We start from the raw sequence: 27,090 nt of genomic DNA on the forward strand, positions 1-27,090 counted from the left end.
AGTGGAGGAATCCTCAACTCCAGGAACAACAAGACAGAGCTTTGGTAAAGACAAAATGACTGTTAAACAATACATTATAATAACATAAATAGTATAACAATAAATAACACAGACAATCATGAATGTCTGGAGGAAGCAATAGAACTAGAAAGACATACGCCTTTTGTTTATATAAATGTCTGATTTTGATCCAACTTCATTCATTCTTTAATCCCCAAACAAGCCTAAAACGTTCTTAACCTAAGTACACGATTTAAGCTACACAAAGTTCAATTAACGTACTGTGTTGTGTTCTAATGTTAATCTTTTTTGTGCGATCAGTGCACAGTGCGCACACACATAATTATAGCAGATCTTCAAGCTCACCTCAAGCTGTGAGATGTAGAGAGGCTATTTTGGGTGTGCGATACCGCCACAGCGCAACGTAGTTGAAGTATACAATCAGAACTAAAATGAGTGGAGAACTACGCTGCTGCAGTGCGCACACAACCCAAACGAGTGAACCGGTCCGAGACAGATAGTATGTCATGTCACGTATGTGTAAGTGTTATACTGTTCATTCAAATAATTTGTTACGACTCACACAGGAAAGAGGGATGACTCTCTCGTATCTCTCTAATATTAATAACAGCAAAGCAAGCAACTGCTCATTTTACTTTGATAACCAGTAATTTGGGCTACAGGGCAGACTGGTTGGGTCATTTCCTAGTGTTTAAAATGAGATGTTCCTCTAAATCTGGGTAGAAATGTAAAAGAAAAATAAAGGTGCCTTTTCGAATTCCAGCGCCTGCCCTTCAAATTCCCTCTGCACGTCCCTGCCCCCTCTTTCCCCTCTCTCTCCAAAGCAATTGAATGGACTGGACTTGCTGGGTGTTGAAAAGCCGGTTGTTATTAGGCTACTTTTTGTTTTTGCGGGCCGCGGGCCGGGCAGGTCGTTGATTAATATATTGTTTCGCGGGGCGGGGTGGTGCGGGCTGGCTCCCGTGGCGGGGCGGGACGGGACGGGCGGGTTATGAAAAAAAGCCGGCTCGCGCTCTACCATAACATAATTTCTCTATTGTGTACTGTAGGTGTTTCTGGACAGACATTTTGTTGGTGTCCTGGATTATAAAACAACAGAGCTTCCACTCCATGATGGGAAGGTAGTGTGTGTGTGTGTGTGTGTGTGTGTGTGTGTGTGTGTGTGTGTGTGTGTGTGTGTGTGTGTGTGTGTGTGTGTGTGTGTGTGTGTGTGTGTGTGTGTGTGTGTGTGTGTGTTTTTCTGATTTAGGCCTCACTCACACCTTTCGATCTAGCATACAACATTGATGCATGCTAGATGTAAACAAAGGGTAAGTGTCATGGCCCACCACAATGCATTTCCAATAGAAGTCACATGGTTTGACACAACATTTTTGTTGTACGGCTTTTGTCTGTGTTTCGACTGCCCCCCCACCCCCTCATACAACAAAAATGTTGTGTCAAACCATGTGACTCCCATTGGAAATGCATTGCGAGCTTGCATCAGTAAACAAGTCTCATGCATCAGCTATACATCAATCTGTTGTGAAGGTGTGAGTCAGGCCATAGTGCGTATGTGTATTTATTAGTGTGGTTGCCCAAAGGGCAACCAGACTCTAGTAATTGTAACACTTTATTATTATTTTATTTTATTTTATTTCACTGGAAAAATCGGGAATCGTGTGCTTGTATTTTGTTAAGAGAAATGTTGTATAGTTTAATTGATATGAATTTATTAGTGAATTAAAATTTCCCATTGACATGAATGGGAAAATGCAAAAATTCACATTCAAGTATTTTTTCCCCTGAGACTGTGAGGACTATAGTTACAAAACTTGGAGGATAAATTCATAATTATCACTAAAATTAATTAAAAATATAATTTTATCGGTCGGCCTCATGGTGGCGCTATAACAGCCCACTTTACCTTTTGGCTTATAACTCTTGAACCGTAGGTCGTAAAATTATTTTTTCCCTGGATTCCTTGGGTCATGACGCATCTCCCCATATAGGCCACGCCCATTTGCGTCATGATAGATTTTCCGCCATTTTGAATTTTATCCAAAACACACTTTTTGCTTTTCCTCCTACAGATTTTGTCCAAATCTCACAGAAATCAGCACACATGATCTCTGGACCCATCCGATTAAAACACCAACTGCAGAATTTTGGTAGTGCGTATCGTTCGGCCGTAATCGTCTTCCGAAGTTAGTAGAAGGGGCCTATATCACAAAAAATGCCATAAATCACGAACGGAATGTCCAATCCATCCCAAATTTGAATCACATGTCCGGGGTGGTTCAATCAACCAAGTTCTAAAAGCAGAATTACTTACACATGATCTAAGGTGTGACTTGAAATTGTAATTGGCTGGCAATATTAGTGGGAGGGGCATATGTAAACCACACTCTTTTTTTTAAATTGCGAATTTTCTAGTTTGAATGTGTTACTCCGTGCTCATGTGCCCTTTGTGTATTTACCTTTGGGCCTTGTCTGTATAGTAGGTCGGTTGATGAGTTGGCCTTGGATTAAAGTGGATCAAATGGATACAAGCTTTTAATATAACCAATAACGCCATACTGCATGTGAAACACACTGGGGAAGCTGATGAATACATTTGGCGGCGAGATATTAATCTAACACCAACAGACAAATGTTTATTCTAACAAAGCAAATTCCAGTAGCCAAGTTCACACCTACCTGCTACTGAAAAGCAAATTCACATGCAGAGCTTAGTATAGGGTCGTTTCAGGAGAAATAAATGTGTAAATATGTATTTTCTGTTTTCCCTGTGCTGTCGACTGAGGAGTACATAAAAACAACCAAAATGTGTTTTGTTCTTTGAAGGGAGAAAGAACTTTGAGATTGCTGGTGGAGAACTGCGGAAGAGTAAATTATGGGAAGCTCCTTGATGAACAGCGCAAAGGTACACTACATCGATCTTCAAATCGTTGTTGATGTGATTATAACAGATCTTTTTCATTTCCCCATGATTTACCACAAAATGAAATTAATGAACGGTTTATAAAGATCTCTGAGAGAAATAATGGTGGACTTTCCTTGCCCTCCAGGTCTTGTTGGAGATATTGAGTTAAACCACCGGCCACTCAGAAAGTTCATGATTCGCAGTGTGGATATGAAGCCAAGCTTTGTAAACAGGTTTGCATATAATCACATACTTTCCACTTAACCTCATGTTTTAGTTTTGTTTTTCATTTTCTATCATACACATATCTGTGTCTGATTTAGAACTGTCAATTATAGCCTGATTAAAGGGAAATATCACCCCCCAAATTACTTTAGTTACTCAAACTCACCCCATGGAGACCTGAATTCATTGATATTTGTCGCATTCCTAAGCCGATCATTTGATGACACAAAGGAGACTCTTTGTGTCTCCATAAGGAACCACAGCTGGTTAATTGGTGAATTTTTACAATTCTGAATTTTGAACCTTGTCATGGAGGTTTTCAGTTTCCTCATCCAATATAAAATTGTATAATTTGACTAATATGCCATTATTAAAATGCCATGTCCAGAAGCAGCGAATGAATATATAATGCAAAACATATAAACCACCTGATGGTTTTGTTGAAAGAGTTGGGTAAAACCATTTCTTATAGGGATAAGAAAGAGAATATAATCATGTATATCTGTTACGATACTGTACATGCTGCTATTTTAACTGCCTCATACCATTGCCCTTTCGTCTATGTACAGTACATAACGATATATCTTGAACATCTGACATGTTTTCCATGTTCTTTCTTCCTATCTTTTCGCAAGTTTGTGTGTTGTGAGCTTGTAGATCTGCTATTTTTGCTGAATGTTCCCCGTATGCTGGGGTTCAAGTTGTTAACCCCTACAGTCTACAGTACAAGCTAACGGTGTGGTTGTTATCCTGTACAACGATCTGCTATTATGGCCAAATGTTCAGCTATTTTCACAGAATATTCTAGTACGAGTCTTACGACATGCCCAAAATAGTGACAGTAGTTGTGGAGGACATTTGTAATATGGATACAGTAATAATAATGATAATGGCCTATTATGTTTCAGACTTCAGAGTTCTGGCCATTGGAAGTCTATCCGCCATCAGCCCTCCTTCCCGGGGTTCTTTCAGGCCAAGCTGTATGTAGATGGACCACCCAGAGACACCTTCATTAAACTGCCTGTGAGTAGGACAGCCAATCAGCTACACCCAGAGACACCTTCATTAAACTGCCTGTGAGAAGGTCAGCTTCTAGCTGTATGTAGATGGACCACCCAGAGACGCGTGATTTGGAATCCCACTGCCGATCCAGGACCCACCTTAGCATGTGTCTGATTGGCTCCCGGGCAAGCATAGTTTTACTGAGGTTTCTCGTTAGGGTTAGGTTTAGGTTTCTGGCGAGAACTGTCAATCACAGCGACTACTGGCCAATCACAGCAGGGTTTCCTGGAGCTGCGGTGGGATTACAAATCACGCCCCAGAGACACCTTCATTAAACTGCCTGTGAGTAGGACAGCCAATTAGCCTCTGGCTGTATCATTCCTCAACCTATAATTCACAAATCCACAGAGGGTACAGGCACACTGTCGCGTTAACAAACGCATAGAGCAGTTGTCTCTTCCGGGTTTTTAAACAGCTGGTGGATGGAAATGACGCTACTGCTAAATGGAAATGGAAACAAGACCACAAGGACGTTTTTTGGTGCTATCCCTTTAGAACTGAGTGTTTGACTACTCTGTTGCTGTTTTTACATTCATGTTCAATAAACTAATCAATCAATCAAGTGTGCGGCTTCAACTTGTATCGTCGGCCAAAAAACTGAACCGCTTTGCCGACGCTTCAAGTTGAAGCCGCGCACTAGCGTCATTTCCATCCACCAGCTGTTTAAAAACCAGGAAGAGACACCTGCTCTAGGCGTCTTCTTGCCGCCTCTTGACTCGACAGTGTGCCTGTACCCAGAAGTGTGCCCTGAGTGCGGCCATTACTGAGGCGTACCGTTGATTAATTACCCACACCTGGCCTACAGGACACTAATCCATGGAGCAGTGCCCTGTAGGCCTGGCCACCTGGTGCAGCTAATCAGTTAATCTCAGTAATGGCCAGTGATGGCCCAGGGCACCTCTCTGTGGATTAGTTTATATACATTTAGGTCCATTGGTGACATCTCCCAGCGATTCTCAACATGATTGGCCGTGAGGGTATTGCAAGTAATTGGCAAAGACTAACATTTTAATGATAGTATAACAGCGTTTATATTATAATTATATTATAATATTATAATTTCAAATATATGTAAAAACCATTGTGGAATACATGAAACATGCATGAGCTGGATAGACATGCATTTTGATTTGCATAAACCAGTGATTTTCAACCTATTTCCTCCTAAACATCCTATACCAGGGAAACTCCACCCTGCAGGTTACAAAAATCGTAAATTTAGGGTAAAAAAGAAAAGTGAACAAATATATATAAAACATATTCATCACAAATAACTTTTGGATAGATATAGATATATAGATAGTATGTTAAACTTGAATTTATACAAGAACATGCAACTTTAATTATAAAATGAATAAGAAAACAAGTAAATGCACACAAATTGAATTTCATTTTCAAAAATACAAGGCTAAGCTCACAACGTGTGTTGGGTTTGCTGACTCAAAATGGCAAAATGTCACTGGCTATGTTTACATGCACACAATATAATAACATTAGTATTGCTCTTATTGGATTAGGCTGTTTGCATGCATAGCAAAACCATGTTTCCTGTTTTTACACGCTGTAATTATTGATTGAATACCTCGCGTGCCCCCCATGAGTCCCATCATTTATTAATTGTGTCCCTCCCATGGTTCCCTTGTAAAATAAATAAATAATAATGACCCAAGTTATGTTGGCATTATAAATTCACTCCAATGGACATATTTCTGTCTGTCTGTCTGTCTGTCCTTTCTTTCTTTCTTTCTTTCTTTCTTTCTTTCTTTCTTTCTTTCTTTCTTTCTTTCTTTCTTTCTTCCTTCAGTAAATGGCGGTGCTGTATGTAATTATAAGCAGGCTATAAGGGTGGCAAAATAAAATGACAATGCTTGAGTCCAGTAGCTGCAGTGACAGTGTTATATTTGAGTCATATTGCACACACAGTTCGATTGATAGATAATGAACTGGACGTGACTATTTTAATTAATTGTCTTAAACAAAGGCCATAGTGACGCCAAAGTCAGCAGAGTTAATCCTGCTCGCTAATGAACTAGCACATCAAATTACGTGGAATTTCAGGCAGGAGTTTTCAAGATAGAGCCCCTCCGACAGTGGGGCTAAAAAGAACCAAGAAGGGCCATTTTACTAGATACCTTGTTAACGTGGTTTATATGGGATGTCTGTACTTTTGAGATGGATCGATTGTGTCTTTGATGAACCAAATCGCTTTGCTGTTTGTATGAGTTCCAATCTTCACTGGTTCTATGCACAGGGCTGGAGCAAAGGGGTGGTTTTTGTCAACGGGCAGAATCTAGGACGCTACTGGTCCATTGGCCCCCAGCAAACCCTGTACCTTCCCGCTCCCTGGCTTCAGAAAGGAAATAACAAGGTACGTGTTTCCTATACCGCATCTTGCAATGGATCTGGTCTACAAGATTCACTACACCAGGGATACTCAAATAGCTGAACCTGTGGGACACATTACAAAAATGGCAAGGGGATGCACACGCAGATCCGACACACCAACGGACCGACATGCGGAAACAACGGTCGGACATGCGGTCGAACATGCGCTGCTCCCGTGCTTGCATTTAGGGTCAGGTTAGGGTTTGAGGTAGGTTGTCAGTCTAATGGTCGGACCAATAGTATGTCTAAACTAAAGCCTATACCGATCTTGCAATGGGTGGTCTACAAGATTCACTGCAACATACCTGTCTAAATAATTCCTTAGTTTGAATGAAATCCACACTCACAACACCAGAGGGAGTTCAACAAACAAGGGATTGAATTAAGTTCGCTCCTATGCCACTAAAATGTGGAACGACCCTACCAACAGCCATTAAGACATGTGAATCCCTTGACTCCTTCAAAACCGCTCTCAAAAACTGACAGTTGGCCCAGGCCGTAGCGTAACGGTCTGGGCACCGGACTGGTGATCCAGTCGCGGTGTGCCGCGGGTTCGACTCCCGGACCCGACACGGCCTTTACCGCATGTCATCCCCCCATCTCTCTCCCGTTTCCTGTCAGCCTACTTTCTATCCCTTAAAAAAATCAATAAAGGCGTAAGCCGCAAAAAAAATATCTTAAAAAAAAAAAAAAACTGACAGTTGCAATTCGAAACTGGCCCCTGTAAGTCTGAAGTCCCCATACTGAAGTGTATATGTGTATGTCTCTAAAATGCTGGACCCTGTTGTAAACCAGTGTGAGTGCTTAATCATGGTGTGTCCAGAGTAACAGTTTTTGTATTGACCTGTGCTTTTGTTTGAAATGTACCCATTCTACATACTGTGAAATAAAATGTCCAATCAATCAATCAAACCGTAACCATGACATACACAATGTGTGCCAGTTGGGATGGAACCCCTGACACTGGCACTGTGCTTGAAGCCTTGAGCTACAAGCTACACTACACACACACAGCCACAACATTGATATTCACATCACAGTCACACCTCCTTCTTTCTAGTCAACAGTTTGCATACATAACTACTGGTGATGATCAACGCCCTGTGGCTTTGATGATATAAACTATACAAGGCTTTGTGGAAAAAAGCTTTATCTCTCTCTCTCACCCGTCCTCTTAAATCCCATCATCACTCTGTTTCTCTCCCCCTCCCCCTTTCTCTCTCTCTCTCTCTCTCTCTCTCTCTCTCTCACACATTATGTTTATGCACATGTACTATCCATCAAAGACCTCCAGGTATAACTCTGCTTCGCTGACAGGCTGCTTCACCTCTCTTACTCTCCATCACAGCTCATGGTGTTTGAAGAGCAGGAGGCAGACGGCGAAATCCAGTTCGCCAGCAGCCCTGACTACGGCATGGCCGTCGACGTCCAGTGAGGGACATAGAGGTGAGACAGAGGAGGGACAGGGGTCACGGGACGGGACGGGTCTAAGGGAGGGAGGACGGTGGTACTAATTGCAGGGGAGGACGAGGCCTGAGGGCGGTGGCTGTGAGCTTCATCCCTCCCTCCCTCCCTCTCGCGTCATGATGTCTACCGGTCACACACAGGGCGCTCAGCACTGATGCACTTCACTGCACATGACATTTCACTTCCTGGTGGGGAAACGCCGCTGTGGTGATGATCCGGATTAATCTTGCTGCTTACAGCTCTTTCCCCCCCCCCCCCCACCAGCCAGGCAGTGCTGACGTTACAATACATGTCTCTTGGTGAAGACATCTAATTGATTTTAGTTGTGGTACTTTTTTTTCTAATAATTGTTTTAATATAATATAATATCAAAAATGTATGTCAATAAATGACCCACACTCTATCTTATAACCCACAATAATATAATAAATTATATTGTCATTGTTTCCGTTTTAAATTATCTTTCCGTGCTTGTATTATTCATAGAAAAACATGTTGATTTAAAGCTTGTTTGACAGCTTAGCCATTGGCCAACATTGGCTTTTCTGATTAGCATCAATGAGCCCCCTGCCAAGAAGCGAAGATCACGGGTGGCGTCTTTAATCTGTACCTTGTAGCTCACTACCTTACTATTGGATGTTGTAGATACTGTCATTCTGCCTGGCCAGCATTATTATTTTTCCTTTCAGTAGTATGAACAGGATTGGAACATAGCTGTGAAAACTACACTGTATACAACATAACATACTGCACCATTCACCACTGCATGGTAGCCTTTGATCATCAGACTAAAAGCCTTTTCAGACAGGGAGCGACTGACACACCTAGTAATTAATTTTCAATGAGAGGCGTGCATTTATTTTGGACACGGGGCGATTACTCAAGCGTAGTTTCACGGCCGTGCTCGTGTCGTGCACACACCCACGGGCGACTGGACCTGGATTGTGGTGAGCTTATTTTTTTCTTTTTTTTTTGCGATTCACGTCCTGCGTCCCCTCGTGAGCAGACCTGTCGCTGATCCAGGTGACAATGCCCACGTCACTCGCTCCCCAGCTTCACTCAGTGGAGTGGGCAGGGTCTATTGTCTGGAGCCAGGCTAACTGCACAGCAATTTATTTACTTGGTATTTTGGTTGTTTATTTGGTAGCCTGATTCTTGTATACTTACCAATACATGTTGTACGTTCCATACACCAGATGTACCAAAAATACTTTGGCCAAAGTTCTCCTCAGAATATGAATGCTATGGGTTAAAGTGATCAATGCAAAACAAATATCCTATCACACAAACATTTGGCGGTCCCCCTGTAGTAACTATGATGCCCTCTTGGGGCCCTTTGGGGTCTCGAGCTTGTAGATCTGCTATTTTTTGAAAAATCCTGAGAATGTGGCGGAACAACATATTTTGTGGCGGAACAACATATTTTCAGATGGGGGTCGGAGGCCAAATACTGTATACAATGTTTGGAGTCCTTGACATGAAATAGTTTGCGGCTTTGCGCACCACTGATATAGAAACATAGGTCACGATTTAGACGGCATTTGTCCTCAGGTCTAAATGGGTTAAGCGCAGCTTGACACGGCAGCATTGATTGCATATGGCTGACCTACAGGACTTGTCTATAGCACTGTTTCCCAAACACTGGGCACATGTGAATCGCGGACACATTTATGGGTGCCTTCATTTTTTTCTTACATTTTGTTTTTTATTATTATTATTTCAAAACATTTTAAAATAAATCATTCCCCCGAAGGAGAAAAAACGTTTTCATGAATTAAAAACAAATCCAATAATAATTTTTCGGTAATGTCATGAAGAGATCAAGGAAAAATCTAGAAAAATAAATTCCAATTAGGAAACAAATGTTTAAGTAGTAGTGAAAATTGCAGATCTACACACTCACAAACGTGGAAGGGTTAGAGGGGGGAGACAAATTTATCTTTTGGGTCACAGGCTAAAATGTTTGGGAACCACTGGTCTATAGCAAATGGCAAGCCTGTGAGATGAGTTGAGTTAAAACATGGCCAACCAAAGGGCCATTTTAAAACATTGATTGTGTTCTATATAATAATGTGACGGACAATCTGACATTATTTCATTCACCATTTTCAACCACTATTCAACTTACTTGGTACAAGAAAAGAAAGATAATTATTTATAAATTAATTAATTAATTAATTAAATACATAAGCTGGATGTACAGTATAGATATGCAATGTATTAAATTAGAAAGAAACGGATCAGGTAGCTTTCAGTTGTTTGTTTTATTATTTTTTTCAATTCAACTGTATAATCGTCTCTCTCTCTCTCTGAGACAAAGATCCACTGTGGCAAATGAATAATCTTGAGATTTACATGCAGAAGTGAGAAATACATAAAGGCAGACAATGAGGGTGGGTTATGAGCAAAGGCAGGAGTTGTGTAGTGTGACTTTGCCTTCTTATAGAGAATGACCGTTCACCACATTTACTACTGAATAATCTGGACTACGGAATGCTGCTTGGCGAGTGCTACAGTGCATATTGCTTGGTGTGGTTTGGGGTTTTGGTTGTTGCGTTCAGAGAGAGTGGAACAGTGTTAAAATTTTAATATTGAATGGTATCGCACCATAATTTAGGATTTGACCTCTCTTAACTCTTATCAGCCTACCTCAAGAAACAATATAGCACAACATCAGAACATGTGAAGACAAGCTGTGTTCTTGTCGATACTGCTAACCCGCTATGCATGTGTCTGTGGGCAAAAAGGGGGAACATCTCTTATAATTCAGTCATACAGGACATACGGTACATTCTTGAAATAAATAGATAAATAAATATATTACGGTAGATTTATATATATATATATAAATAAAGGGCGAGCTGAATTGATATTTCATAATAGAACAGATCAATATACGTTTGTCTAATGATCTCCGTGGCACAACCTTCCACAACCACAACCCAGTCTTATGAATTCAATATGAAGACAGCCAGGTTGTCATGAAATCTAACACAGTCATTGTTTGCAACAGTGTTTTTATATCATTCCCAAGCGCAACCCGTAATAGCGCGGTGTTTCCAGTTGATGAACTCAAGGCAGTAACATCTTTGTAACTTCAGCAGCGCTCTGTTTCTGAACTGAGTAACCCATGCTTCAGAGGCTTGACAACTGACCTATCTCCAAAAAGGAAAACAGCTTTTCCCTCGGTTGTGTATTGGTATTCTCTCTCTCACTCTTTCAAGCGTAGCTACACTTGTGCCGAGATATGCTAGATGAGAGCTGCTTGCTAGTGCGTATTGTACTAGGATGATGACTTATCAAATAGAGGAAAGATTGTATTATGAGGTGTATAATATATTCAGCTATATAACTTCATAAGGACTGATTGCTAGCTTCTATTGTGGGAATTACTCTGCAGAACCTCTCTCTCTCTTATCGTCGCTGTTGGGCAGAAACCTTGTATGTCCAAAACTGTTACTTTTGGACCTGTGTTCTCCGATGGATCCGATGTAGTTTAGTCACAAGCTCTTTTAATACTTTTCATTGGTTCAATATTAATAAAACCCACAGTCAGACTTCAACCTGAGCTCCCTTTTCCACAAAAACATATTTTATTTTATTTTTATAGCGAAAATAGCAGATCTACAAACGTACAATGCATCACAGTGCAACGCATTGTGCACATGTAGATGGGCTATCTTCGCTACTCTTGTGCTAGGTATAAAATAGGGCAACGGCATACAGAGATGAAATATGGAGTTACAAGATTTGAGCCTAACAGCAACGTTACGATACTCAATTTATGCTTCATTACTCGAACCGCTCGTTGCAAAGAACTGACAAAGGGCTTTTACGGCGGGAATTGCTCTGCAACAAATCATAAATTATTGTAGGCTTCATGATGTCATGTTTGTGCCAGTCTTGTCCAAGAGCCTTTTTAGGTGCAGAGAATCGCACTCTACACAGGGACAGTGTAATATTTAGGAACGTGGTAACAATGAACCCATTAAAACCGGGAAACTGTCATTGTAGTGTTGGTTATTCAAAAATAGCAGATATACAAGCTTGTACTGCCGCGCTTGTACATTTTTTCTAATGTTTGAAAATCTTTGAAAGTGTTCAGAATGCATTTGTAGAATCGCCCATAGGACAAAATATTTCTTATGCCTGATATAGTATACTGTAACCCCAAAGTGCAGTGCAGCAAATATTTGTCAGGGCAGGCCCTTCTCATTGTAGATGGATGCGATACCAAAATCCATGCTGTACTTTGGCTTGGCACAGGGCAGGCTTGTTTTCTACCTAAAATATCTAGCATCCTTTATTTTATTTCAGCGAGTTTCCTATAGGACGTACTATTCTTGTAACGGAATTCACATACTGGTGGTAATACTGTCTTCAAACACTGAGGAGGCTTTGTTGGGTTAACTAAGCTACAGCATCATTTTCTAAGATGAGACTGAAACTCTTTTTTTTTTAATTGATTTTGTGCTATTCACTGACCTGTTATTACACTTCAGACCACTTGAAAAGGAAGCCATTTGTCCAAGTGTCCAGCGTCATCGGGGTACACAGCTCTGTTTACCAATAACTCACATCCCTATTCTTTTTGTACTATAAACAGATCTTAAAGTCATTGTGTATATGGCCTACTGTATTTGAAAGGGGACAACTGGGAGCAAATTTAGAAAATAACTGATTATCAATTATTATTGTTGTTTTGTTTTTAAGATAAGCTTTCAATAGCCTTTTTGTAATATCTAAACTGATGGCCTTTTTGTTGAATTCTTAACTTTAACGATCTTTGTATATCAGTCCTAATGATAACTTGTGATAGTGAACTGAAACATTGCCAACCGCCTTGTTAGTTGCTAGCCTGTGTACACAAACTGCTGTTGATCAATTTGACACTTTTTTTCCTCCAATGTCGTGTCACAGTTTGCATTTAGGCAACACCATTGCTTTGGATTTAATCACTTTTTGAAAGGATCATTGCTGCTACAGTACAAACCTCTTGTTCAAGTGTTATGCTCGTGTCATAACCGGAGTTTAATTAAAATTCAACAAACTGAAGTGTGATGTGCTACTTGTTTCCATGTGGGGAAAACCTGTGAACCAGTGCCTTGTTATGTGTCGGTGACACATTACAAAAAGAAAATATTTTTTTACATAAATACAGTAATTACATTGCCCCTTCGTTTATAGGCACCGAAATCTATAGCCACTGATCCTCTGATTGTTCTTGTTTTAATTTAAGATAATATACATAGTATGTTGCCAAGTAGTTGTATTTCTTTAAGTGCTAAATCGACTGTTGGGATTTGTACGTTTACATGTGCGCTTCAGGTCACAAGCATAAAGTTACATATCCACTGGGAACTGACTGCATCTGTTATTTTCAGTGGAAAGGGAGGCGGGTATACTGCACATTGCTGATTGCACTCGGAGCCCAGTGCATTTTTAGCCCTCGGAGCTGTGAGCATTCAAAACGAATAAGATTTCAACTTTATGCATAAGAGCACTTCACCTCACATAGCCTTCCCGCATGCAGTAGTTGCTTTTCAAGAAGTGTGCATGGCCTGGACTCCTCCCTAGCATCTGCTAAGTTAAGTGCTACTACATGTACTTTAAAAATGAGGTGCCCATGAACACAGACAGCAATCCATCTCAGACAGAAGTTCAAGGGTATTATATGGACAGTTTGAATGATGCATGTATGATTGATAATGTCAAATGGATAATGTCAACCTAAGCGTCAAATGAAGGCAAGAGTCAGTAGTATTTATAACTAGCAAGTAAAATGCATGTAAACACCCAAAAAACTATTAAATTAAGTTAAAGCAAACATGTTTTTAGTTTTTTTTTTTTTTTTTTTTCGTCATACAAAAAGGACATTCTTTCCCTTTTTGAATCTGTGGATGCAGGGAAATAAATCGTCCAAAATGTCTTCATAGCCATGACAATGTCCAGACTAATGGCCGAGACCACATCCACACATCCAGCAACAACACACACATTAAAACTGAGCTGGAATCAGGTTTCTGTCATTTCCACCTTCCGGCCTCGACCGTGTGCAAATTCAGGCCCACGCTGCTTACTGGAGGGTGTTGGAGGGGCACAGATATTTTCTTAACCAGCCGAGTCGTGCTTGTTGGGTTGAAATGGCTGGTTCTATGCATTTCATTTAGTTGTGCTGTCTCTTGTGTCGAGTACTCTGTTGTACCGTGCAGGCGCAGAGCACAATAATCCACCCATGGAGGGGTCTCCCTTTTATGTCATCTGCTAGCAATGGCAACATTGGACCTGATAAATATTGCCATCTTGTACTATTCTGTGCTTTAATATGATACATTTGTACAGTTTTAATCCCAATATTAAGAGTGTTTTAGATGCAGTAAAGAGGATTAGATCCCCCACACGTTCTAAAGGCAGTCTTTTGCTGACATCGTTAAGACGTTAGCGCTGAGAGAAAGAGATCTGTCTTTGTATCCCCCTCTTTCTTCTTCTCCTTCGGTCCAAAGCCGTCACCTATAGGAGAGAATGGATAGCAGATTTAACATGGGTTATTTATACCGTTCCGGCTCACCCCCCCTTCTGTTTGCATTTCGATTCCGGTGGTCAGTAGCTGCAGTAATTGGCTGTGACTACGCTGAATATACATTGATATTACAATGTCTGCTCTGTTGAGACTGATCAGGTGAAACTGCTAAAACCTTTGATCACTAATTGATTTCAGCTTATAAATACAACAAGTTAAAGAAGAGTTCTAGTTCTAGTTCTAGTGTAGAATTAATTAAAGTAGGTGCAACTTAATATTAAGGGTTTAAGAGATTGTAAACACACTATCTGTGCTTAAATATGGAGGGGAAGAGGTTGTAAAAACATGAATTCCTTAACATTTTACATGTAATATTCTCAAGTGAATTTGTCTTTTGTTATCCTCTGTAATAATTACCATTTTCAGGTGGAAAAACTGTCAAATCTCCACATTGGGGTCTGTGAATCCTTTCTTCCCCTCATTAACAAGGACTGGTTTCTCTGTTCTCGTGTGCCAAACAAGTATCTGGTGGGAGGGGAAAGAAAACAGACAACACAAACAAACACATAACAAAACAAAATTAGCGACATGCAGCATTTTTTACAAGGATTCACTCCTATGCATGTGCTCCTTTTAATCCATGGCTATGCGTGATATCCTTGCCAGTGTTATACCTCCCAATTATAGCCGCAAGGAAAGCACTTTGATACTGATAAAGACGTGTGTAATTTCAAAGGGCTACTTTAGTGCACCCTGGGGACGTGCAGAGAATTTTAGAGAGGCAGGGGCTGAAATTCCATTAAAGGGCACTTTGGCCAAAAGAATAAATAATAATAAAAAAAATAGCTGATCTACATCAGCTATTTTCGGGGCGTGATCCCCGGCACTCTCTAGCTACTGGAGATGCGACATTCTTTCAATGTATAATGCTGCGTTCAACTTCAGGAGACTTTGGAAAAAGGCAATTCTCCAAAATGCTGTCTTTGGGTATGGCATGGACAGAGAGGGCATTTGCATTTTTTTCACCATAGTCAACGCAGCACCACTCATGGTCTGGTGAGGGCAAAAGGACAAGCTTGAGCTACGAAAATGACAGCCTCAATTGTACTCCGAGTTTAAATAAAGGTTATGATGATGATGATGGATTGGCATTGGACAAAGACTTTTGGGGTCGGGTTTAGCGAAGGGCTAATTAAGACACACTGCTTGTAAAACTGTTCTTTACAAGTCTGACTGCAACATGCCTCTTTTTCTTTGGCTGTGTAATACAGAGCCCAATCTCAATTTGGAGTGGGATGATTTGGCCCTGGGATGATTTGGCCACGGAGAGCAAAATGGAATGGGAGTGCGCGAGGTGGAATGGGATGATGTGTTGGTTGGTGGAGTAGTGGAGCCTGGGGGAGGGAGGGGATGCTGTTGGTGGTGGCGGCGGGGCCCAAGCTCATTTCCCCTCCTCTTCTCCCTGTTGGAAGTACACGCTGATTCCCTTTCATCTCACCCGCTGATGAATAATGCATGGCCATGTTTGAGATTCGCCAGGAGCCCACTCCCACTTTGCTCAGGTGCCGAGGAAGGTTAATCATTGCACTCACATCCTCCAATAAAGGTTGTTTATAAGGAGGAGAAGTGGTCATGTACGACTCACCATCTCTATGGTCTGTCCCTAGCCTCATCTCAACTCTGATCATTATGAAGTTTCAAGTTCGTTCCCGTTCCCCTAACCACCTCAGAATCCTTGTGTGTGTGTGTGTGTGTGTGTGTGTGTGTGTGTGTGTGTGTGTGTGTGTGTGTGTGTGTGTGTGTGTGTGTGTGTGTGTGTGTGTGTGTGTGTGTGTGTGTGTGTGTGTGTGTGTGTGTGTGTATGCACGCGCGCGTGTGTGTGTGTGTGTGTGTGTGTGTCTGTCTCTCTCTCTCTCTCTCCCCCTCTCTCTCTCTCTCTCTCTCTCTCTCTCTCTCTCTCTCTCTCTCTCTCTCTCTCTCTCTCTCTCTCTCTCTCTCTCTCTCTCTCTCTCTCTCTCTCTCTCTCTCTCTCTCTCTCTCTCTCTCTCTCTCTCTCTCTCTCTCTCTCTCTCTCTGTGTGGGTGAGTGGTGTGGATTCATAGTGGTTAGTTGACACCCAGTTTGTCCGAGTCTGCCCAGAGACAGGTTTCAGTAGAGCTGTCCAGAAAGGCTGCAGGCAGGGGGCAGGCTGGAGGTGGCGTGGGCATGGAGGGTACACTACGGATACTACGCTTAGGGCTCTGTACTGTGTGTGTGTGAGTGTCCGTGCCTCACTCTCTGTCTCTCTCTCTCCTTCTCTGTTTGCGTCTGCATGTCTCGATTGATTTTCAGAAGTATACATCATTGACATACTTTCCTGAGAGACTTACTTCTCATTCTGCTCACTCTGGATTACTTTTTTGTTTCTCCGGCATTTCTCAATTTGGTGCATTATGTTAACATCAATACTACTGTGTCCTATTCCTGCTCTCTCTCCTCATACACTCTGTCGGTCAGACCCACGGTTGTCCAGAACCGCCCCAAAAAGGCCTCTGCCCAGGCTCTGGACAGGGCCCCTGCCTGCCATTCTGACGTCTGCATAGACTCCATATTAGGGCATGCATGACAAAGAACTCCATATATGGGCATAAAAGGGACACAGACATAATATCTGGGTGGGGCATGCATTTCCAACTTGCATCGTTCCAAGTAGGCCAGTGCCCAACGGGCACCGCTGTAGAGGCCCTACTACGGGCACCGATCTACTAGTAGTAGTAGTAGTAGTAATAATAATAATTATTACTATTATTATTATGGTTATGTTTCATTCCTTTGTATGTGCACTTTGCAATCTTTTGGGGTGATTTTTCAAATATTTGCCATTTGCCATACGAATGCAGTGCACCAGGCTAAGCAATACTTTCAAAGAAATGTAGGATGGCCACAGATTACAGTTTACAAGCCTAACAGGAACATTAAGTGTGATAGTACGTAATGTTCTGGTTGCAAATTGTCATTGCTGTTGTAAATGTGAATGAACAAAGTTTTATTGATAACATCATATGCATACCCATGGAGGATATCATTTTTTAATTCGTTTTTTTAAACTGTATTAAGCTTAGCAATTATTGTTTACTGGATGCATCATTAACTCTTCTCAGGATTACTTTGTTTGGTTCCCAACTTGATGTGCATGGAAGAACACACATTTTTATGGTGACAACCAACAATAATGTGAAATTGCAAGGGATTTTTTGATGAATGCCTTTGTGCTAAGTTAAAGAACTGAACTGGATCTGTGTGTCATCTACTCATGCAAAGGCAATGTAGGCATGGCAAAAATAAAAATAAAAATAAACAAAAAACATTGTCGCTGTTGGATTGAAACATCTACAATCTACAAGCTCACAACATGTCACAACCTGAGTCGTGACACATTGTGAGCTTGTAGATCTGCTATTTGTGCGACAGAACGAAGTAGGGCATTAATGTATTTTTCTGTCCGGCAGCAACGATATGTGTGCTCAGCAGCCCTTCGTTGGAGGGTGGTGTGGCATGGTGTCCTGTAATAGACAGGTTGACGGTCCAATCCCCATGACAGCCATGTGTAATCCTGCCAAGCCTTTAAGCAAAATACTGGACATCTACCTCCTTAGCCATTGCAAATCACTGCTGATAAGCGCGTCGTCTAAATGCATGAAATGCAAATGTAAGTCTAACAAATGGAGTGTGAAGAGAAAAGAATTAGAATTACCTTAGTGCAATTGGCTGCTTTTGGCTCCAGGTCATTGAGTGTGACCAGCTCTCGGAGAAGGCTGCTCTCCTGGTAGCCGCCCTTGACCCCCCGCAGCTTAAAGTAGGCCTGAGGCTTAAACAAGATGAGCCGCAGGTTGATGGCGAAGCCTGCCATGTCGATGGCAAAAGGCCGATGGGGATCGAACACGGTTTTCCAGCCGTAAACCTTTCCTGCTGCGTTGACCTTGGGCGACTCATAGCGCAAACCACCCACGAAAGCCACAGGCCACACGGAGACCTTCCGAGTCGTTCTCATCTAGGGAGCAGAAGAGGACGGTAGAGAAGAGGAGAGGAGATGAGATGACATGAGTTAAGAGGAGGGATGAGCAGACATTGTGAGAGATCAGCACATTGAGGCCCATCAATCTTAGGATTTATAACAATTAGTTTAGAATAGTGGTTCTCAAAAATAGCAGATATAAAAGCTCACAGCAAGCTTTTTTTGGAGAAAAAAAATCTTGAAAAGCGTTTGTATAATAATTTGTATTTAACCCAAATCTTCTCTTCTGGCACAAAACCTTTTCAGATGAGGGTCTGTAGCCAAATATATGTCAATTTGGAGGTCCTTGGCATGACAATGTTTGAGAACTACTGATTTAAAAGGCATTTGTAGAATCAGCATCAGGTCTCATAATGGTTTAATCCGCAAAAAACATACATGACAGGAAGACAGGAGTATACGTCAGTAAGCCATCTTTCAGCCCATTCTGAAAGATGGCAAATGAGTTACAAAAAGAGGTTGTGCTTCGAGATAAACCCAAAATCCAGTCAACAATAAAAACGGTAGCACATCTCAAAGGGGACAAAATACTCACATTTCCTCATATTTATTTGGCTCACATCACATCACACACACACATACACAAACTTTGCACTTTCGGCAAAGCGCTTTCCTCAGAGCATTGCTACTGAGTTGAGTCTGTGCTGTAAACGAGGAAGGCTCTTTGAAACCTGTAATCTTTTGTTTTTTGAGATGTGAGCAGAGTATTCTGTCCTCTGTGACTTGAACTTCGAGATTCGAGATTGTTTTTGACACATTTGACGTGTTTGCGGCAGTCAATGTGTGTTGGAGTGGGAATGTACATCCATAAAAAACTAAAACACAAAAATGTACTTAATAGCCAAAAGCATAGAAAAACTAAATCTTTGACTTTGAACCAAGAACTTTTGTACTGACACATACATTGCTGATCATCTGTGCCACAAGACTTACAGCTACTATAACTACATCTTTAACCACTTGTTAAACCCTCTATTGTGAAACAATTGTGAAGCAAGCGTATTCCATCAGACGGAGTCAGGTTAGGGTTAAAGTGGTTAATGGCATAACGTTATGCTTGCCTTTTTCAAAGGGATTGTATGATTTGAGCCCATGTGTTGCTGAGTGCTGTTACAATGACCACTCTGCTACCAATCTGGGAACCCATCTGCTACTCCGCTACATGAGCACATGAGAGATTTTAAACATTTTTCATCTTTCTATGTTGCTTTCAGTGAAATAGTACAACAGTGTAAATGTTCAAATAGGTGCTTTTAAAATAAGAACCATCCAAAGACCACTGACATACTGTACGCACCTTTATCTATTGTTCCACGACAGTTATTTAGGCCAAAGGAATAAGTTAACTAACCACCTAACTTCATATTATGAATGATATCAATGATGGCAAAGAAAATGCCAACTTTGAACCTGTGCATTCCAGGTCTTCATCATAACAATTCAATTGAGATTGCATGTGAGATTCAGAATATGAGACAGTGTTTACATACTGTAAATTGTAACCACCTAAATAAAACTGACAAAGTAAAATCACATTCTGTTTGGAAACTTTTCCTGCATACATCGTATCAATGTGGGGGTCCTTGGCACAAAAAACTTTGCAAACTACTGATCTAAGTAATGTCTCAATGTGAGGTCTGTGGACCCCCAGGGATCCTTAAGGAGGTCCCAGCTAAATGTTTGATAGGAACCAAATGCACCCTTATGGGTCTGTAACTCATGCAGAGAGTGTACAAATGGACCATTCCGGTTGGTTACATACATGTAGTGTAGTGCAGAGCAGGAGAAAAGGATGTTCTCGAAGTAAAAAGGTACCCATCCTTGAATCTCACATCATCAAAAGATCCTCTTTTGTTTTGTGTGCCTCTCTGTAATAATTATTTGCTCCAGCATTGGCAGCAAGAGCTGCACTGTAATAAAAGTTTATATATATATATATATATATATATATATATATATATATATATATATACATATATATATATATATATATACAGTAATGAGGAAGGGAGGACAATCAGGACATAAAAAATACAGCAGAGTCATTATCATCAAACTCTACGGGATACACAATTAAGGACAGTGGTGTTTCTGTAGCAGAACCGCACCACTTATAGAAGTGTGTGTGTGTGTGTGTGTGTGTGTGTGTGCGTGCGCGTGACTGAGAGACGGTGTGCGGCTGCACGCATGTCTTGTCTTGTTTTGCTATACTTGTGCAGGCCAAATGTCCCATGCATCGTAGAATTTGAGAGACAGAGAGAGACAGAGAGAAAGACAGAGAGAGAGAGAGAGAGAGAGACAGAGAGCAGAGAGAGACACATTTTACTGGTCCTCACAATGAAAATGGTAATTTATGAATATATATTTATTCTATATATACTGTAAGTATAGGCAAAGAATAGGTGTCGATCTGCAAGCTCACAGATCAACACCTCTGCAAGCTCACAACGCCTCGCAGTGAAGCGTGTTGTGACTGTGTAGATATGTTATTTTAGGTGTGTGTGCGTGTGCATGTGTGTACGTGTGGTTTTGATCAGAACGGCAATGTTCTGTCCTAATTTCTCACTTATCCACGCATCTCGTTTGGAATCTTAACGCTTCTAAAGAGAGATCAGACGAGGTAGCGCGAGGTAGTAATGGAAGATTAAAATGGAAGGCAGTCAAATCTGCCCATCTGCTTAGCACTCTAGCGCCCTTATTTTGACAAACTCTGGCAGCATCATAAGTGTTAAGTCTGGCCCGTTCAATTGTGGGAGGATTTTGCGGCACCGCAGTAGTGTGGAACCAACCATATTCGTCTGGAAACATAACCAACCAGGGCCCTGCATGCAAATATGGGGCGTGCTTATCACCTGTGACGTAGGCAAGCCCCCAGAACAGCTGGTCAACGTTGAAGCTGCCACTAAAGCTGGAACTGCAGCACGTTCCAGGATGTTCATGGAGGTGGCTGGACGTTCAGTGATGTCATGTGCATAATGTGCGTGAACCCAGACCTCAAATTTGAGACAGCTCCCAATTTCCGCTCGCTCGAGCCATTGAGTTATAATGGTACCTCCGGCAGTCTTCCGGGTGCTTCAAACCGCCACTGATCAACTTCCATTGAAATGAATAGCGGGTCACTCCTGGTCCGCGCTCTATCCGTTATAACTAAGTTGGACTGTGCTGCTCTCATTAGTTGTACTGTAGGTCTAACCAATAGAGTTCGTTTGAATCTTTTTGTAACCGCCCCTTGGAACAAAACCGTAAAGATTAGAAGGAAGAGATATAGTCCATATTCCACATGGTGATATTGTCTGTCTACGCCAGGCTAAGGCTATATTCGGCTAACTTATAAGCCGCTGTACGGTCAGCGCACAAGAGTCTGAAGTGCATCGGAGCAAGACGGGGACTCATGAGGAATCTAGGGGTTCAGAAACAAGTTTTCACTTTAGTGAAAGCAATGGTGCCAGCAACCCAGATAAGATTTGGCAGGATAGTTCCAGTTAACAAGCTGTGGGTGTTAAGGGTGTAAAGAGGGAGACAGAGCAAGGTGAGTGCGTGCGTGCGTGCGTGCGTGCGTGCGTGCGTGCGTGCGTGCATGCGCACTCACCGCATGTGTGTGTGGTGTACAGAATGTGAAGTTGTGTGCATGTGTGAGACTAGCCGGTCTGGTACTGCTGCTTGAATCCTTGACCAATATGTTAGTGTTTTTTTTTTAGATATTTGTCAGCAATAATATGTCTCAGCCCTCTCCTCCTCCTGTCTCCTAGTCTGTCCATATAAACTATACTGATCCCAGGACAGGCACCTGTCCATGTTGCATCTGTATCTAATGCCTACTCTCTCGTAGATGTGGCTGTACTGAATAAATCAGACTATCTGCCAGCGTTGTCAGGAGACTTGTCACTCACTTCCCTATCTAGAGTAAAAATGTTAGAGTTCTGGCTGCTGACTCTTGTGGGAGTCTTGGATCGAGCAAAACAGTAAAAGAAAAAAAGGAAAACAATAATTTTCTTCCTCTGACTGCCAAGCAATTGAAACTACAATACCACTTGGGAGGATGCATACATGCATGCTTGTGCTGACTTTTCCTATTTGTGTGCATGCATGCCTGTGCTGTGCTTGAGTGAGTATTTGTTAAATGTTGTATGTATTATTTGTGTGTGTGTGTGTGTGTGTGTGTGTGTGTGTCTCGCTGTCCAATCGTGCTCGTGTTTGATATACAATGCGTGCGTGCGTGTTCGCACTGTTGCCTGCTCCATTTAGTGGAGCACAGACACATGGGTCTACAGAGACAAGGCGCCATCGTTTCTGAAGTCAGCCGGGAGGAACAAAGGGAACAAATCCTAAACTCTAAAAAGGGAAAGAAGGCAAACATCCAGGTGCATTAATCAATGCACGGCACCTGAAAGAGGGGAGACTGGTAATGTTCACAATGTCAGCGATGGAGACAGGGAGTTGTACTAAAACTGAACTGTCCCTACAGTACCACTGAGGGAGCATTCGCGCACTATTTGGATCCTTGTCCAAAATGAAGATATTTAAACAGGTGTGTTTGTGTGTGTGTGTGTGTGTGTGTGTGTGTGTGTGTTTGTGCACTGTATAGTGGGGTATGCAGATGGTTGTGAACACAGAGCAGGGGGAATGAGTAAGGGGTGCAGTAAATACGCTTTGTGGCTTGGAGAGGCAACATAAGCATTTCTTATGAAAACTTAATAATTCATGTGCCCTTTACTGGGTTGTATAGTTGAACTGTGGGATTCCTGCATATTTCATGAACTATTTTAATTTTCACAATTTGCTGTGGAGTCTCGTCTGTGCCATAAATGCCCCTTCACTGGAACAAAGCTCCCCGTGGACAAAAGTCTGACCTAAAAAGAGCCTTAAAAGAGCACACTTACCTCCCTGTTCAAATTAAGCATTCATTGCATTTGGTCACACTGAAAGCATTAGCGTGCTCCCTTATAGTTCAGTGAAGTGATACTGGAACCAAAAGACCAGTTTAGTAAAATGTCACATAGACATACAGCAGGACACATTCTGTTTATTTACTTGTGCAGTACTGTGAAAGCCTAAAGTGGAACGTGTAATCGACACTCCATGCGGTGATTCTATTGGCACATGGTGTGTGTCGGATCTCAGCTTTTATCACAGAGCAGCGTGCACATCGCTGCTTCACCCCTTGTCTCCTTACTCGAGGAGCCGGGACTTAACACCTGCTCCCTCGGTGATAACAGCTGAATGTTTGCTGTGAGTATCTACTGTCACCAGCTGCTCTTATCCAGAGTTACTTTCAAAGTGCAAGATCGAAGTAAGCTGCATGAAGCCTAGTTAACAAACAACAGGGTAAGCGGTCAAGTAAAAGTACCAAGAAAACGGGTAAAGTGCTGCCTGTAACGAGGCTAGCAGGCACTGCCGACATCAAAGGATTTTTACCTAGGACCTGAATAGCCTCGGTCCCAGGCTTACTTATCTGCGAAAAGAAAAGCCTGGTCACAACGTAAGGCAGAGAAGCTATCGGCAGATGTATCCTCCGGAACATCCGTCAAATGTATTTCCCCCAGATACAATATTTTCCCGACCAATCACAGCACTTGTTTCATTCGCGGAGAATGTAAACTGATTTGTAAAGCATCAACGTCATTTCGTTGGGCAATACTTCAGCTAAAATCCTGCAACTTCTGCTGATAGTCTTTTCAGCGTAGGTCTTGCCCAGGGTGGGACCTGAATGGAAACAAGACCGCAAGGACTTTTTTCGGTGATCCCATTGGATGTGTGTTTGACTGTACCTTGTACTCATTACATTCAATCAATCAATCAATCAATCAATCAAACCTAGCACCTGTCTACTTCCACTCTCCCTTCCTCTCGCCTCCTTTCTCCCCATTTCTTTCTTCTTTCTGTTTTTAAAGTTATTGTTTCGACATTTGTATCCTTTATTTCTTTGGAGAGTGTAGCAAGACTGTGTAAGAGCCAAACAAACCCGGGTTTAAAGTGGGACAGCCTATTTTATAACCCAGGGTATAAAACAGGACAGATTAGATCTTGACCAGTCCAGAGTGACTATACCCTATTTTTCATAATAATTTTAGTAATGCATTTATAAGTAACATCTCTCTAGTCCAGATTATACTCTCATTGTGTTTTTCATTCTGTATGTCAATCAATGAGTTTATTTGTATTTTTCATCAGAGCACCTGCCCCGATGAAGACTCCTGTGAGATGAAACATGTTGGCTGTTTTTTAACTTTTCTAAATAAAGTCCCTTGATTTTTATCCACCCTCTCCTCATTTTTACCTTTTTGAGTGCTCGGATCGCTGCCTTTTTTTCTAGTATTCCAGTCCCACGGATCTTTGTAGCACCAGTCCACTTAATTTTTTACTTGTATTGCACCTCCATCGAGCACCTGGTTGACTCTCCCTTTGTCATCATGATATGTATATTGATACTAGAGATGTCCCGATCATGTTTTTTTGCTCCCGATCCGATTCTGATCATTTGAAAATGACGTGATTGACCCCGATTTCCGATCACGTGATCCCCCCCCCCCTAGTGGTGAAACATAAACCTTCTGGGAACTCAGATTACCCTAGTATAAACTGGACTATCCCTGTTTTACACTCCATATAAAACAGGCTAGCCCACTTAAACCCTGGTAGAGTTTGGCTGGACGGGGGTATATTTTCGGCTGTTGCAACAGGAAACCAAGGGCAGAGAGAGGTGAGACAGAGTCAGATTCAAACTGTGGTCCTCGCTGCATGCTCACTAATAGAGCACTAACCATCTAGTGATTGTTTCTCTCTCTTCTCTCACCTGCCTGCTTTCCCAGTTCCCTCTATCGAAGCTCTCCTCTGCCTCTTTTCTTCTCCTCCTTCTCCAACACCCTCTCTCTGCCTGCATTGGCCCCCCTAAGGGCTGTTACTCCAGCCCATAAATAGTCTTGTTGGAGAGGTGATGGAATAGTGCAGCACAGAGAGTGAGATAGACGGAGCACTCGAGCTCATTCCCAGAGAAAGGTAATGACAGACGCCGTCAATATCCAAGCACTCCATTTACCACCGCCTCTCCTGTCCGCACTACTAACAAGGCCCGAGCCTAATACCCTAGAGAGCCTTGACCACATCTGCTGCAGGTAATTCAAGTGATGTCAAGATGGATGTACTCATTACTTAGCCCCTGCACGTTTCTCTGGTCATTCAGTGTACTGTAGTAGTATGTATCGCTGACCAGGCATTTGACCCCCTCCTTTTTCCCCTCTACACCGATTTTCTTTTGCAGTTTTGTGTAGTTACTTCAGGTAACTAGACATTTATTGTTATTTATTTGTACCTCTCTCTTCTCCTTGCCCTGCCTCTCCTCGTATTATTCCTTCTTTTTTTATGGAAATAGCCAAAAATAAGTTTGCACACCTGTTAACCTGATGTGACAATAAAGTTGATTCTGATGCACAGTTGGAACCAAATGGACAATTACTGGTCCATTTTGTTTCCACACTCGGAAACACGTGGGAACCCCCTTTTTCAAGACGGGAACCCATCTTGGTACAGTAGGCCTATATATATACTATGTAAAGTATATAGCAACAATGCAACATAAATGTTTTTATATATAATATACGTTTTTCAGAAAACTTAGGTCAGGAAGGCTTTTTAGAATCGGCCTCAGTACTAAATGGGTTAAAAAAGAACCAGTGCTCTAGAAGTTTAAATATGTTTCAACAATTTTAACAAAAGCAATCATGTAGCGCTATATGCCACAGTTCAGTCATGTGATGTAGCGGTAGCCCATCCGCTGGTCCCCATTTGGTTACCAAAATGAATATGCATTAGCTAATAGCTACTGCAGAGTATTATCCACAGAATGAGTCAGCGACATGCATTATGTTCTGCCTCTTATCAACAGCACACTGTTAATGATCCAAAACAATAATGCTGTTTGATGAGGACCTGTGTCGCTGGTGCTGCTGAAGTGTTGTTTACTAAATGGGAACAATGCTGACAGCTTGTCGCATACCGGTATAATGAATAGCTGCGTGTGTGTGTGTGTGCGTGAGGTGTTGTTGCTGAAGCACAATATTTGATCTTCTCTACAACAAAGCCCACTCCAAATCTAATGCATTCAATGTGAATATAAAAGTATACAAAGTAGAAATATATTTTATACCATATGTTGTGATATAAAATAAACATCTAAAAACAATACACAGGCCTGCATGCACTAGCTATTGGGCATCGTGGGCCTCTGGTATTTTCTACTGTACACACATTGGGCGAGTGATACTGATTGAAAATGAGTATTATATAAAGATGCAGTGCTCCAAGAGGTTACTGGAATGCCATCACTGGCCTCTTGAAATGCCTCCAGGCTGATGGTGATGTTGTGTTAGTGAATATAAAATAACCATAAGACCCTAAAAAGGCAGCACGATGTCAAGCTGGTATCATGACTCTCATGAGGGCATTTCCGTGCAG

The 27,090-nt window shown here is 41.8% G+C and overlaps 2 protein-coding genes across 5 annotated transcripts in view; one reads left to right on the forward strand and one right to left on the reverse strand.

Annotated features, from left to right (window-relative positions):
• The window catches only part of LOC310864225 (beta-galactosidase-1-like protein 2), a 31,592-nt gene extending 23,205 nt beyond the window's left edge, over positions 1-8,387 (forward strand). The window contains 6 exon segments of the mRNA XM_083772826.1: positions 1,071-1,142; positions 2,848-2,926; positions 3,072-3,159; positions 4,060-4,174; positions 6,465-6,581; positions 7,947-8,387. Of these exon segments, the coding sequence (XP_083628952.1) occupies positions 1,071-1,142; positions 2,848-2,926; positions 3,072-3,159; positions 4,060-4,174; positions 6,465-6,581; positions 7,947-8,033 (558 nt within the window). The 3' untranslated portion in view covers positions 8,034-8,387.
• Positions 8,388-10,328: 1,941 nt separating this feature from the next.
• b3gat1a (beta-1,3-glucuronyltransferase 1 (glucuronosyltransferase P) a) overlaps positions 10,329-27,090 on the reverse strand; it is a 107,924-nt gene continuing 91,162 nt past the window's right edge. For all 4 annotated transcript variants that reach the window (XM_083772831.1, XM_083772830.1, XM_083772829.1 and 1 more), the window contains 3 exons: positions 18,319-18,615; positions 15,003-15,110; positions 10,329-14,575 (listed from right to left, as the gene is read on the reverse strand). In XM_083772831.1, the coding sequence (XP_083628957.1) occupies positions 15,024-15,110; positions 18,319-18,615 (384 nt within the window). In that variant the 3' untranslated portion in view covers positions 10,329-14,575; positions 15,003-15,023. The remainder of the gene's footprint in view (positions 14,576-15,002; positions 15,111-18,318; positions 18,616-27,090) is intronic.

Source organism: Protomyctophum parallelum (assembly GCF_964188405.1).
Source record: "Protomyctophum parallelum genome assembly, chromosome: 9".
Taxonomy (NCBI): domain Eukaryota; kingdom Metazoa; phylum Chordata; class Actinopteri; order Myctophiformes; family Myctophidae; genus Protomyctophum; species Protomyctophum parallelum.